Source organism: Pyrus communis, chromosome 7 (assembly GCF_041283825.1).
Source record: "Pyrus communis isolate YQ-2024b chromosome 7, ASM4128382v1, whole genome shotgun sequence".
In the NCBI taxonomy this organism is placed as follows: domain Eukaryota; kingdom Viridiplantae; phylum Streptophyta; class Magnoliopsida; order Rosales; family Rosaceae; genus Pyrus; species Pyrus communis.
Window position 1 is genome coordinate 886,170 of NC_142571.1, and position 13,724 is coordinate 899,893.

The 13,724-nt window shown below is 38.4% G+C and overlaps 3 protein-coding genes and 1 pseudogene across 6 annotated transcripts in view; 3 read left to right on the forward strand and 1 right to left on the reverse strand.

The window, feature by feature from the left end:
* LOC137733938 (uncharacterized) overlaps positions 1-13,724 on the reverse strand; it is a 54,949-nt gene that overhangs the window by 15,943 nt on the left and 25,282 nt on the right. The window lies entirely within an intron of this gene.
* LOC137733926 (disease resistance protein RGA2-like) lies at positions 600-12,906 on the forward strand. The gene is made up of 3 exons (XM_088697268.1): positions 600-1,057; positions 1,362-2,914; positions 11,900-12,906. Exons 1-3 carry the CDS (start codon positions 752-754, stop codon positions 11,994-11,996), a joined length of 1,956 nt encoding a protein of 651 aa, XP_088553394.1. The 5' UTR covers positions 600-751; the 3' UTR covers positions 11,997-12,906.
* On the forward strand, positions 8,248-10,944 carry LOC137733500 (peptidyl-prolyl cis-trans isomerase FKBP42-like; annotated as a pseudogene). The gene is made up of 6 exons (XR_015964340.1): positions 8,248-8,263; positions 8,580-8,773; positions 9,048-9,144; positions 9,374-9,558; positions 9,686-9,949; positions 10,507-10,944. The product of XR_015964340.1 is annotated as a peptidyl-prolyl cis-trans isomerase FKBP42-like (transcript).
* LOC148695416 (disease resistance protein RGA2-like) lies at positions 12,296-12,907 on the forward strand. The gene has a single exon (XM_088697265.1). It carries the CDS (start codon positions 12,296-12,298, stop codon positions 12,905-12,907), a length of 612 nt encoding a protein of 203 aa, XP_088553391.1.

Consider the following 13,724-nt stretch of genomic DNA (forward strand, 5'->3'; position numbering starts at 1 on the left):
GATTGAAGAGGATGCCATCTCTCGGCTCTTCGGGATGGCTCCTCTGGAGGGTCGTATCTATATGAAAGATCTTGGTAATCTTCTAACGGTTACATAGTTTTAGCAATATTCAAACTTACACCAAATCAATCTTTTGTCTTATGAGATGTAGATACTTGGCAAAATAGTTGCATTATTATTATTTGTTTTTTTTTTCTACCCTCCTTTTTGAAACTAGAAATTGAAAGAGATCTAATTTTATAAATTTGTACTGAAGATACAAATAAAATTGGACTGGTTGCTTCCATTTGGAAGTGGTGGGTGTGGAAACGTCCAGCTGTGGTTGTACAAATGATGCGGGTTATAATAGCGCGTGGGCCCAGGGAGTGGTTGGAGAGAGAACATGCGTTGGAAATCAAATTAAAGACACAACACAAGCTTCAGTAGAGCACTAGCTAATACTTTACTAGCTACTAGGGCACAAAAGTAGAGGAACAGAAAAGGACAGGAACAAATGGCTATACTTTGTGAAGGACCCAGCTGGCATTAAAAATCAACTTTCAATTATTAAGGCCAGCTGTAACATATTGACCATGTTCTCACTACGCATAACCGTATTGACCATTATCAGGTCTTTGTTTTTATTTTATACATTGAATGATGTGTGAGTGGCTGGAGGAGCCATCTTTCACTGTGCAAAACTATATTCCTAGTTACAATCTTCTACTTTAATTCACTTCACCTGGGTTTTTGCTCGTCCTGAATACAAGAAATGGCAGAAGGAGTTCTCTTCAATATTGCTGAACGGATCATTGTAAGGCTTGGCAACCGTGCTTTCCAACAGATTGGATCGATTTGGGGTGTCCAAGATGAGCTCAACAAGCTCAAGGAGACAGTTGCCGGATTCCAAGCTGTTCTTCTTGACGCTGAGCAAAAGCAAGCCAACAACAATGAAGTCAAACTGTGGCACCAAAGCGTAGAAGATGCAGTTTATGAAGCCGATGACGTGCTGGATGAGTTTAATACTCAAGTTCAGCGGAGACAAGTGATGCGTGGCAATACTAAGCTGTCAAATAAGGTATGCCTCTTTTTCTTTAGATCAAATCAACTTGCTTTCTGGCAAAAGACGAGTCATTAGATCAAAGATATTAACGAGAGGATTCGAGAGTTTCCATCTCGGAGAACATTTTTATGGTCACGTAAGCCCATTGATATTCACCTATTAGGAGTACAATAGGTCTCTCAATAACTCATAATTAGCTGCAATAAGTCTTCTACATTATTGTTTTGAATGTTTTATATAACTTACCGTTACAAAACTCTATTAACTTATTAATACAATTCTATCAAAATAATGATTGTGTCTACTCAAATTCTTACAGGTGCGCCTTTTCTTTTCTAGCTCAAATCAACTTGTTTTTGGGTTAGAGATGAGTCATAAGATAAAAGATATTAACAAGAGGCTTAGTGAGGTTGCATCCTATACACCCAGTGACTTAAACAATAATCGTGAAGATACAAGATTTATATCCAGAGAGAGGGTCACTTACTCATTTGTCCCTAAGGATAATATTATAGGGAGAGATGAAGATAAAATGGCAATTATCCAACTTTTGTTAGATCCCATCCCAACTGAGAATGTGTCAACCATTTCCATAGTTGGATTTGGAGGATTGGGGAAAACTGCACTTGCCCAACTCATATTCAACGATGAGGTGATTCAAAAGCATTTTGAGTTGAAAATATGGATATGTGTCTCTAATGTATTTGAGTTGGATATACTGGCTAAGAAAATCCTAAAAGTTGACAAGCTTGGTAAAGAGGAGCGTGATAAGGTGGACCAGCTTAATATGGATCGGCTGCAAAATGATCTCAGAAAAAAAGTAAATGGGAAGAAATACCTACTTGTGTTGGATGATGTGTGGAATGAGGATCAACATAAGTGGCTTAGCTTGATGGACTTGTTAAGGGGTGGTGGAGAAGGTAGTAGAATATTAATAACCACTTGTACTGAAATCGTTGCGATGGCATCACACACAACTAAACCGTACACCTTAAGGGGTTTGAATGAAGTGCAAAGTTGGTCTTTATTTAAGAAAATGGCTTTTAAAGATGGAAAAGAACCAGATAATTCAACAATTAAGGCAGTTGGGATGGAGGTTGCAAGAAAATGTCAGGGAGTTCCACTCGCTATAAGGACGATGGGTGGGATGTTGTGCACCAAACATCATGAAATAGAATGGCTTTATTTCAAAGAATGGAAACTTTCAAAAATAAGTCAAAGAGAAGATGGCATTTTCCCAACACTTAAACTAAGTTATGATGTGCTCCCATCACATTTGAAGCATTGTTTTGCTTATTGTAGCTTGTTCCCACCTGATTATGAGATCTCTGTACCAAGATTGATTAGACTTTGGGTGGCACAAGGGTTCATTGAGTCATTCGACGAAAACGAGTGTTTGGAGGATGTTGCGTTTGAATGTTACAGGGAATTGTTGTGCAGATCGTTTTTGCAAGAAGAAAAAACAGATGAGTTTGGTATAATAAGAAGTTGTAAAATGCACGATCTCATGAATGAACTCGCAATCTTAGTGTCGGGGGCTGGAAGTGCTGTAGTTGATTTGAACCGAAAGAATTTTCATGAAAAGCTTCGTCATGTATCTTTCAATTTTGATATTGATTTGTCGAAATGGGAAGTGCCAACATCCTTGCTAAAAGCAAGCAAGATACGAACCTTTCTTTTTCTTCGGCAACAAGCTTGGGGTGATCACCAAAGTTCCTCACGTAATGCATTTTATACTACAATTGTTTCAAATTTTAAGTCATTAAGGATGTTGAGTCTCAATAAATTAGACATTACAACATCACCTAATTGTCTTGGAAAAATGAAACATTTGAGATATCTTGATCTTAGTGAGAATTCCATGGAGAGACGGTAAGGACTGGGTGTAGGAGTTTTGAGACCCCTCTTGTCCCACATTGGGAAACAGTATTTTTTACTAGCCTTTATATAGGCTTATCCCTTCTTCTTAGTAATTAGAACTTGGACCATTTGGAAATGGCTTCAAGGCTTGAACTTTATGGTTGTGTGGATTAGGCTTCAATACAATATAGCCTAAATACAATTAATATTAATTAATCAAGACAAGGGCCTTGGACCTTGGGGCCTTGGAATTTAAAATTAATCAGATTCATTAATTTTAATTTTCGGATTAAGTTTTTAATTAATTTATTAATTAAAAACGTTTTGATTAAAAGACACAGCTATTAGAAAGAGTTGTATACTTTCAAATACACTAAACATGTATTTGAAAGGGTGTGAAACAGCCTATATATTTGCAATCACAGTATCCAAGTGAGATATTCTTTTCTTCCGTACGAAATTTCCAGAGAGTAGGCACACAAAGCAAATTCACTAGAATTCTAGAATCCAGTGCGGGTTGTAGAATTAGGTAGTTGAATTCTGGTCGAGCAGACGTTGTAGAACCATAAGCACAATAATGGGACGAAAATGCTGTTCGAAGGACATAACTTTTACGCTAGCCTCTACCTTCTGCGATCAAGTTAGTATCATTGATATTCTTATATTAGTTTCTGTATTTATTGTATAATTTCATTTTGCACATCAAGTATTTTTGGTTAATAAAATATTAGAATTTCAAGTTCTGTTTATTTCTGTTATTTCTGTTTATTTCTGAATTGTTCTCCAACACTGGACAATCCGTTTTGATAAATTTTGACACAGTTGACATGCAGCAAACTGCACTACAGACTTCTAGATTTACTGATAGAGGTTCCATGATTTGTTCTACAATTTGGAACAATATTCTAACTCTGATGGCCAATGGTGTTTTCTCCGCTTTCATGAGTGGCTTGACTAAAGCAATTTCCACTTTTACTTTATCTAGACATACAATTGATACTATGACGTTAGTTTGTCTAGTTGTCTCCGATTGCAACACTTGTGCTATAAAGTTTGTACTTGCAATTATTGTATCTTCTACTATATATTTTCTGGAGTACATGTTTACAAACACAATTGGTAGCCAAATGCTTCATGGACGAAAAATGCAGCACGCTTCTCCGTGGTGTGATGGCTTTCCTGTTATTATATGGGAGGTCTTCTTGATAGCTGCGTGCTGGATTTTAACAATGGCAGAAGAAGACTTCAGTTGGAACATCTTTGAAGGGAAACTCCTATCTAGTTGAGATCGCCCAAGCTGGTGCAAAATAGGAAGTTATCTTTGAAACTATGTTGGCAGAAGAAAATGTAGCTATCCCAATTGCTGCAATAAGATAACAGTTTTTTGGTGCCTTGACTATTGATCTACATGTTGATTTCTCACTGCCTTTCACTAGTAACCTTGATCCTTGGCCTGTATGGGATCCGGGAGATGCTTTAACTACCGTTATAAAGTTAATGCTCTGTTTTGAGTTCCAAGAGAACCATTTCAAGGTGCTCCCTCAATTCTTGGTTCTGCAGCTACACCCCGTAAATCCTGCAGTGCATCCTGTTGTGCCTTGGCTGATTATCTTCACCAACATACAAACCCACAGTTGAATAGTTTAAAATACAAGAAATAAAGACACCAAGAAATTTACGAGGTTCGGCAAAAACATGCCTACGTCCTCGGAGAGATATTGCTCTTCACTATGAGAAAAATAGTACAAGTTACACATGAGTTAAATCGACATAACCCAATCCCATAACCCTTGTACACCCACTCACAGAATTTTCCCAAGAGCCTCACTCTACCCCAAGAGTTCTTTCACAAGAGATCTTTCACTTTAGCTCTCTTGATTTCTCTCACCCATGCCCATGGTAGAGCCAAATGCTCACACCATCTCTTTTGGATGCTTTCCTTCTCTCACCCGTATCCTTATTTTGCCAAATGCTCTCTTTTTATGTTTTTCTTAATCCAAGCCTTCTCCCACAAAACATGACTTTGAAAAAGCCACAAAACATGGCTTTGAAAAAAACCACAAAACATGGCTTTGAAAAAGCCACAAAACATGGAGCAATTTAAGCCACAAAACAAGGAAACATTTGGCCATTATCCAACAATCTCCACCTTGGCCAAATTGTACCAAAGTCCATTGGCCTTACGTACCAGCATGCACACTCTGAATCAACCTCGTTGGTCCTGTTCCGATTCAGTTACTGCCAATGCATGTGCAGCTGCTGCAAGCTAAAAAATCACCATTTAGCTGCAGACAGGATCTCAACACATCCTCGTCTCCTCCAGCAGGTTTTCCTCATCTTCATTGTCTGCAACCTGGAAACTCGTCAGCGCGCCTATTTCCAGCAACAACCCATCGAGCCAGACAAAATTCCCACACTTCCTCCTCCCTCAGGACCTTCTCATCACCTGTGAATCCCATAGCTCCACTTGCTGCAAAACCCCTGCAACACTTGAGACTAAACATCACCAGGAAAAGTGTTGCTTCGAGTACCTAGAGGGCATACTCAAAGTCTTCCACCACAAACTTGCTAACCCGGCCTTGCACCCGTAGCACTGTGGACCCTTGCCTCCGGAACAGGATCTGAACCTGCTGTCTCTCTTAGATCCTCTTTCCAATTTTCTTCCACGATTTCAACCTTGAATAGCTTAAGCAGTCTTGTGCCCACCATCATCCATGGTCTCTTTTGTGTATCATTCCACACCAAAGAAGCTTGCACCTGCTCCAAACTTACTGTTTCTTTCCTTGCAGTAAAGTTTCACAAGGTTCTCGTACAAATCTGAAAGTGAGGTAAGAAGAAAGAGGCCTTTGTCTTCTTCCTCAACATCAACTTTCGCAGTTGATCCAAGCATCCCTAAACATGGCTTCCATTTCTTCAGGCTTCCATTACTCTCCTTTACCAAGAGCAAAACCGCCTCTCCCTTTAAACTGCTCAACTGAAAATTCCATGGTGAACAACAAATCTGGACCTCCCACAAACCAAAGCCCCCAACGATGCTCTGATACCAATTGTTGTGCCTTGGCTGATTATCTTCACCAACATACAAACCCACAGTTGAATAGTTTAAAATACAAGAAATAAAGACACCAAGAAATTTACGAGGTTCGGCAAAAACCTGCCTACGTCCTCGGAGAGATATTGCTCTTCACTATGAGAAAAATAGTACAAGTTACACATGAGTTAAATCGACATAACCCAATCCCATAACCCTTGTACACCCACTCACAGAATTTTCCCAAGAGCCTCACTCTACCCCAAGAGTTCTTTCACAAGAGATCTTTCACTTTAGCTCTCTTGATTTCTCTCACCCATGCCCATGGTAGAGCCAAATGCTCACACCATCTCTTTTGGATGCTTTCCTTCTCTCACCCGTATCCTTGTTTTGCCAAATGCTCTCTTTTTATGTTTTTCTTAATCCAAGCCTTCTCCCACAAAACATGACTTTGAAAAAGCCACAAAACATGGCTTTGAAAAAACCACAAAACATGGCTTTGAAAAAGCCACAAAACATGGAGCAATTTAAGCCACAAAACAAGCCACAAAACAAGGAAACATTTGGCCATTATCCAACACATCCTACTTGTCTACCACCACAGCCGCTGGCCACGGGAGTCAGAATTCTTCACCCTAGATGCACGCTTCACCCTTATCAGGTGCTCTCTGTCAAAAGGATTGAGGCCGATATATTCAATCTCCTTGCTGCCCTTACCTTTCTCCTTTGGTTCAGAAATGATGAAGTTGGAGCATGAGGAAATTGTGGTATTTTTGTTGTTGGGAGACCTGGAGTTCACAACCCACTCTCAAATGTCCCTTGTTGAGTTCTCAGATGGTGCTCAGGCTCGTGTTATGCTTGAACCTAGAGAAACTAAAGGCTTTACTCTAATTAGGATCGTTACAAATTAAGGATGACTCAAGCAACGATATTTACTCAATATGAGAAGTTTATACAAAGAGCTGGTTTTTATTCAAGTATTCATTCTTACATAGAATACACACATATCTAAAGGCCTAGGAGGAACTTTCCACAACCTCACCTAAAACCGTATGGAGACAAGAGGGATCGTTCTCTTTTGTTCGTTACATAAGATAAGGAGGAATCACCTCTACATCACAATCAACAATACTTTACGTCACGCTTAAACTATTCTAGATAAGATTCCTTACTTTACAACACATCGAAGTTATTCTAGTGGTGACAACTTATTGTCTAACTACATGATGTTGGATAATTGGTGTTAGAACAGTAAAATTGTAAATTATTAGCTAATGGAAAAATACATGATCATAAAGGTGAGAGGGTAAGAAAAGTATAGAATGCAAGAGAGTATTTTGAGTTGAGTGTTTAGACTGAGACTTTATTTCTAAGTATACATATTAATTAAAGCATTTTTCATGGCAAAAAGAGTTGAGTGGGGATATCTGCCCTCATTTGGCATATGATGCCTCCGTTTACGTAGAAATGTGTTAAATGAATAAGTCGTTACCATAAATATGTTTCTTAATATTCAAACCATTTATTTATTTCATCTATTTAGATACATAATCAAATTACGATTCGAAATAACTTTTTATAAAAATTCTTTTAATAAAAATTATTATAAAAATATACAATTATACATTAAATGGTTTTAGGATAATAAATGTCCCCGAGTTCAAAACAGCTAATCTTCTATGTTAAGTAAAAGGACAGGTGTCACAAGGATAGTGTAGGAAGAGGGTGGGCAAAGGCATTCTGGGCACATCCAATCTTCTCTTCCCGTCTGTATCTCATCATACATGTCACTCCCGCTTTTTCCTTTTTCTATTTTCCGTCTTCTGTTTGTTTCCCGGGAAAATTCCAAGGAAAACGAAACCCTTCCTAATTTTTGGTTTGGAATTCGAACGCAATTGCATTAAATTTTGCGCCTTTGATTTGGGAATTTGCCGAATTTTGAGAAGACTCGTTAGGCTGAGCAGCAAAGTCCACCGCTTGCTATGTTTACTCATACTTTTAGCCTCAACTTACACTCATTCAAATCTTTCAGCCACACTTGGTTTCTGAGCAAATATATGTCAAATCTTCGACTCTTAGTAGCTTTTTAGCTTCAAATATATGCCAAATTAACCTCATAAGTGGGTTTTCGAGTGATCGAGTTGGACTGAAGGAACACATGCAGATGTTTTCTTACCCTTTTCTACTTGGTTTCTTCAAGAACAATTCATCTTTAGGTCATTATCAAGCCGGAAACTTATTGTTTTTATTTACGAATTGATAAGATTTTTGGAGATAATTTGTGTATCGAGAAGGAATGCAATAGTTGGATACTATGACTACTGCTTCCAGTACACCGATTCATCATTCCTCCATCTTTTTTATGTTGAGTAACTCAGAAATCCTGTGTTCCAAAACTCGTGTAGTATAAGTGGGGATGGCAGCTATGTAGTCCCTGTATAATGTGCAGGGGAAGAAGATTGTCGTTCCCCTCTGTGTATGAGTGAATTATAATTCCTATAGGGTAGTACAATTCCTATAGGGTCGTTCCCATATATTATGGGGCACTATAATTCCTATAGGGTTGTACAATCCATGTGAGCCTTGGAAAGGGCCGTCACAGACTCACAGTGTAGACTACTACTCATCTTTTCATCTTGTTTGTAGGTCACCATGGTGAAAATGAAACAGTAACTGAAGATGCTACCCTCGTTCGTGGAGAACCTACTCAAGATGCTAATGGCCCTCCAAAAATTGATTCCAAGGCAGAAATCCTTCACGAGAAAGTTACAAAGCAAATCATTAAGGAAGGTCCTGGTCAAATACCATCCAAGTATTCAACATGCTTCTGTAAGTGTCAAGTGGTTTCCTTTTTGGCAGTGCTGTGCTGCGTGCATTAGTTGAAAACCCAATAATTGTTATGTGTGCATGTATATGTTAGCATAGGAGTAAGACATGAATGAGCTTGTGGCTTGCAAACAGACAAACACAACATCAACGTTCACAGAGTTGTGGATGTACCATTCATATAGGAGAATTAATTGTGCATGCATTAAAATTTATAAAAGGGATGCCTAAGATACATGTAGAAAGGTCTTGCAGTGAATTTTTACTCTGGTTCTTTCAATCCCTGAGTGGTTGGCATATGCGTGGGCATGGGCTGAAAGCATGGGACACAAGTTTGAAGGCACATGGGATGAACAACGACCACTTGAAATGATTTTAGGAAAAGGTATTAGCCTTGTTAAGTAGTCTGTTACTTTTGCTATATACAACATATATGCAAACAAGTTCTGTTCCTCGTTCAGTCTGCAATTAGTTTTGTCATTTCTTTATTGCTTTTACACTTTGTAAGTTCTTATCATTTCAGATGATTTGGGTCCATAAGCATTTAAGCATTACCTAGTGGTATTAAATGCAATGGACTTCTTATTAGTAGTATATTTTTGTTACTGCAACAGAGAGAAAAGAAATGACTGCCGTGGCTATTGGGGTGTCCAGCATGAAGTCTTGAGAGCATGCGCTATTACATGTAGGCTGGGAGTTAGGGTATGGGAAAGAAGGGAGCTTTTCTTTTCTAAATGTTCCACCAGTGGCAGATATATCATATGAAGTTGAGCTTATTGGATTTGATGAAACCAAAGAAGTAAGTTGCTCACTTGCTTTCAAATGTCTTCCCAACTAGTTACCAACGGAAGATTCAGAATCTCTCTACCAGGGATTTGCTTCGGTAATACAGTAACATGTATATTTATGGGTTCTGCCTTTCATAGGGGAAAGCTCGTAGTGACATGACTGTGGAGGAAAGGATTGGAGCAGCAGATAGAAGAAAGATGGATGGAAATGCTTTATTTAAAGAGACATGTCATTGACTGAGGAGGCAATGCACCAGTATGAAATGGTTACGCATCATGTTCCAGTTGTTTGGGAAGTACAGGGACATGTCATTGGCTGTTAAAAATCCATGCCACCTTAACATGGCAGCGTCTTTTATAAAGCTCAAGCGTTATGAAGAAGCCATTGGACAATGCAGTATTGTATCCTGCTATCACAAGAAAGTCATCAAATTTCATGTGTCCAGCGGTTGTGGTATTCATCATTAGATACTAGAAAGTTGGGTTTGTAGGCTTATTTGGGAGTATAACTGCATCTCAACAAGTTTGAATCTTCATTCACTTCAACCTGCTATTTTGGATTGCCGTATAAAATGAAAATGCTCTTGGTATGGACCAGCGAAAAGTTTGTAGGCTCACGAGCACCATTCTTCATTCAATAGTCGAATTTTAGTTCCTACGCGACTCATGATCTCTTTATTATGTTACTACCCACGCTTCATCCTGTTGTTCAAACTGTATGGCTGTTATAACTTAAACTTGTCAATGCAACTAATGTCTAATAATTGATTTTTCTGCGTTGTGTGGAGTCGGGTGATATTTACCTTTTTCATGAATACCCATAAATTGTCAATGCAACTAATATCTATTAATTGATTTTTCCGCTTCGCTTGGAGTTGGCAGATATTTAACTTTTCATGAATACCCTCAATTTGTCAATGCAACTGTGTTAACTGTAATGGATGAATGAATGCTCGCAGGTACTGGCAGAGGATGAAAATGACGTCAAGGCACTATTTAGGCGGGGAAAAGCCAAAACAGAGCTTCGGCAGACAGATGTTGCGCGGGAAGACTTTCTAAGGGCACGCAAATTTGCACCTCAATACAAAGCTATTGCAAGAGAGTTACGTTTGCTTGCTGAACACGACAAGGCTGTTTATCAGAAACAAAAAGAAATCTGCCAGGGAATTTTCGGACCAACCCCAGAACCTAAACCCAAAAGGGATAATTGGTTGATCATCTTTTGGCACTGGTTGTTGTCATTGTTCTGTCGTCTTCTTAGGCGCGAAAGGCATAAAGATGAGGAGTCAAAGATCCTAAGCTTTTGAACAATTGTATGATAAATGAGGAAATTCGTGTATTGAACTTGCTAATAAACAAAACTGAATTGTGACCCTGAAGGTTCACTCATTTACGTATCGGGAGGGAGTTTAGTGTTAGAACCAATCAAATAACAATATTGCACAGTTTATATTGAAATATATATTGCAGGGTGTAACTAACCAAATGTTTTTGGTCTGTTCCAAGATCCATCTTTGACATTTAATATATACCCAAATACATCTCAAGTCGAAGGCCCAAGATCCAAGATTTGGCCCAATTCCTTTCAAACAATAAGTGAGGGAACTCAGTTATAAAGAGGGATTGGTGTATGTTTATGGGGGATGTGGGATAATGGTCCCCCACAAGTTCCAACATTTAGATGCCAATAGTTTTAGCCAGGAACGAACAAACAGTGATCAAATTTAGTGGTGTAAATTGTTAGCAGTGGCGGAGTCATAAATTTATAATGATGGGGTCAAAAAATTGATCATGCTTCCATTTACGATTGCCCACGACGTGTTCTTATATTTTGAAAACATTGTATCACAACAACGATATCAATAAAATCAAATACATCATTCTCAATGTATACAACCATCATTTAACCATTCATCACCTATCTCATTACGATGTGGATTCTTCACAATAGTCATCACCAAAAAAGCTCTTTCAATAGAAGTAGTTGCAACAGGTCAAATTTGCAATCTCAGTGTCGGGGGTCAGAAGCGCCGTAGTTGATCTGAACCGAAAGAATTTTCATGAAAAGTTTCGTCACGTATCTTTCAATTTTTATATTGATTTGTCGAAATGGGAAGTGCCAACATCCTTGCTAAAAGCAAACAAGATACAAACTTTTCTTTTTCTTCAGCAACGACTTTGGCGTGATCAACAAAGTTCCTCACTTAATGCATTTTATACTGCAATTGTTTCAAGTTTTAAGTCATTACGGATGTTGAGTCTCAATACATTAAGAATTACAACATTACCTAATTATCTTAAAAAAGTGAAACATTTGAGATATCTTGATCTTAGTGGTAATCTGATGGAGAGACTTCCAGATTGGAAAGTTGGACTTTCGAATTTGGAAACACTAGATCTCAGTGGTGTGATAGGCTTGTGGAATTGCCTAGAGACATTAAAAAAATGATCAACTTAAGGCATCTCATGTTGAATGGGTGTGGTAGATGACGAAACACATTGAATATATTTGTTTTGAGCGAAAGCAATTGTTTGGGGACGGGCGGTAGTGCTGGTCTTGGTGAGCTGGGGAGCCTTAAGGAATTAAGGGGAGAGTTAGCCATAAGGAATTTGAGGCACGAGAAAGATGTGGTGTCAGAATCAAATGTTGGTACACCTCTCAAGGACAAACAGCATCTCCATTCGTTGGAATTATTCTGGAAATATAGAGAAGATGTAAATGCAGTTGAGGAGGATATTATAAAGTCAATGGAAGTATTGCAACCCTATTCAAATCTAAAGCAGTTGACAGTGTGTTTCAATAGTGGTGTGAGATTTGCGAGTTGGTTTTCTTCTCTCATAAATATTGTTAATCTCACAATGTGGGATTGTAAGAGATGCCAACATCTTCCACCCTTGGATCATTTCCCTTCCCTTAAGTTTCTTAGACTTCATGGGTTGGAGAAGTTGGAGTACATATCAGAGAATGAGAGCAGTAATAGTATGCGTGATGAGATGATGAGGATCTCATTCTTCCCCTCCCTGGAGGACCTCTATATAGCAGATTGCCCTGTTCTGAAGGGATGGTGGAGGGCGCACACTCATAACACTGCTTCTTCTTCTTCTTCTTCTTCGTCAACGGAAAATATGCCGTTGCCTTCTTTTCCCCGTCTTTCTATCTTGACCATCCTGGAGTGTCCTAATCTAACTTCACTGCCAGAAGGGACTCGTGGACTCCCCTGTTTAAATAGATTGGAAATATATAGGTTCCCCACGTTAAGCGAAAGGTGCAAGAAAGAAACAGGTGAGGACTGGCCTGAGATTGCTCACATCCCATACATTGCCAACAAAAGGAACAAGAAAAATAATATTTCTTCTTAGTTCAAATTGAAATTTTATAACCGAAAATCACGCCTAAGGTTAATTTTTTTTCTTTATTCATTATATTTGGTTCGGAAGATCTGGATAGAAAGGAGAGAGAGATGATGATGATGATAAACCTATCTTTTGGTGTGTGAGTTTAATTTTAAGGATTTTCTGATTTAGACTCGCTCAAACTCACAACAGAGAACTAGAAATATGATGATACATTTAATAAAGGTAGATAGTGTTTCTACAGAACAGAAGTTGCTTCTGTGGATGAAAATTCTTATTTATGACCAATGAAGCTTTCATCGATCATAAAAAAAAAAAAAATAAAGATAGATAGTGAACTTATTATACACATGTATTCTCATATAATTTGATGTACAAATATATTTGAGCGACATTGTAATTTAATATAAATAACAAAGAAGAGAATTCGAACTAACTTGTAGAGAGGGAGGGATGCACGCCTATTCTAGCCAACTTGGCTCGCTAAAGTCTAACTTGATGTGCCAACATAAAATTTAAACATTACCAAAACTAGTCTTTTTATTTTGGATTTAGGTATGAAGCGATGACAGAATAAAAGCTTGGCATCATTGAGTGAAGCATAACAGAGACAAGGAGTGGTATTCACTTGGTATCTTTGCCTTCAACAATGGGGTTATACAAGTACCGCATGGACTAGTGGATGATGAGAACAAATTGCTCTAACAATCTATGTGAACAATCGTGGGTAGGAACGATTTTGTGCAATGGGAAATGTGATCAAGGAGGGAGAGTCCGATATAAAGGCCTATTGTGGGATAAGAGGAGAAAACTAACGAATGGT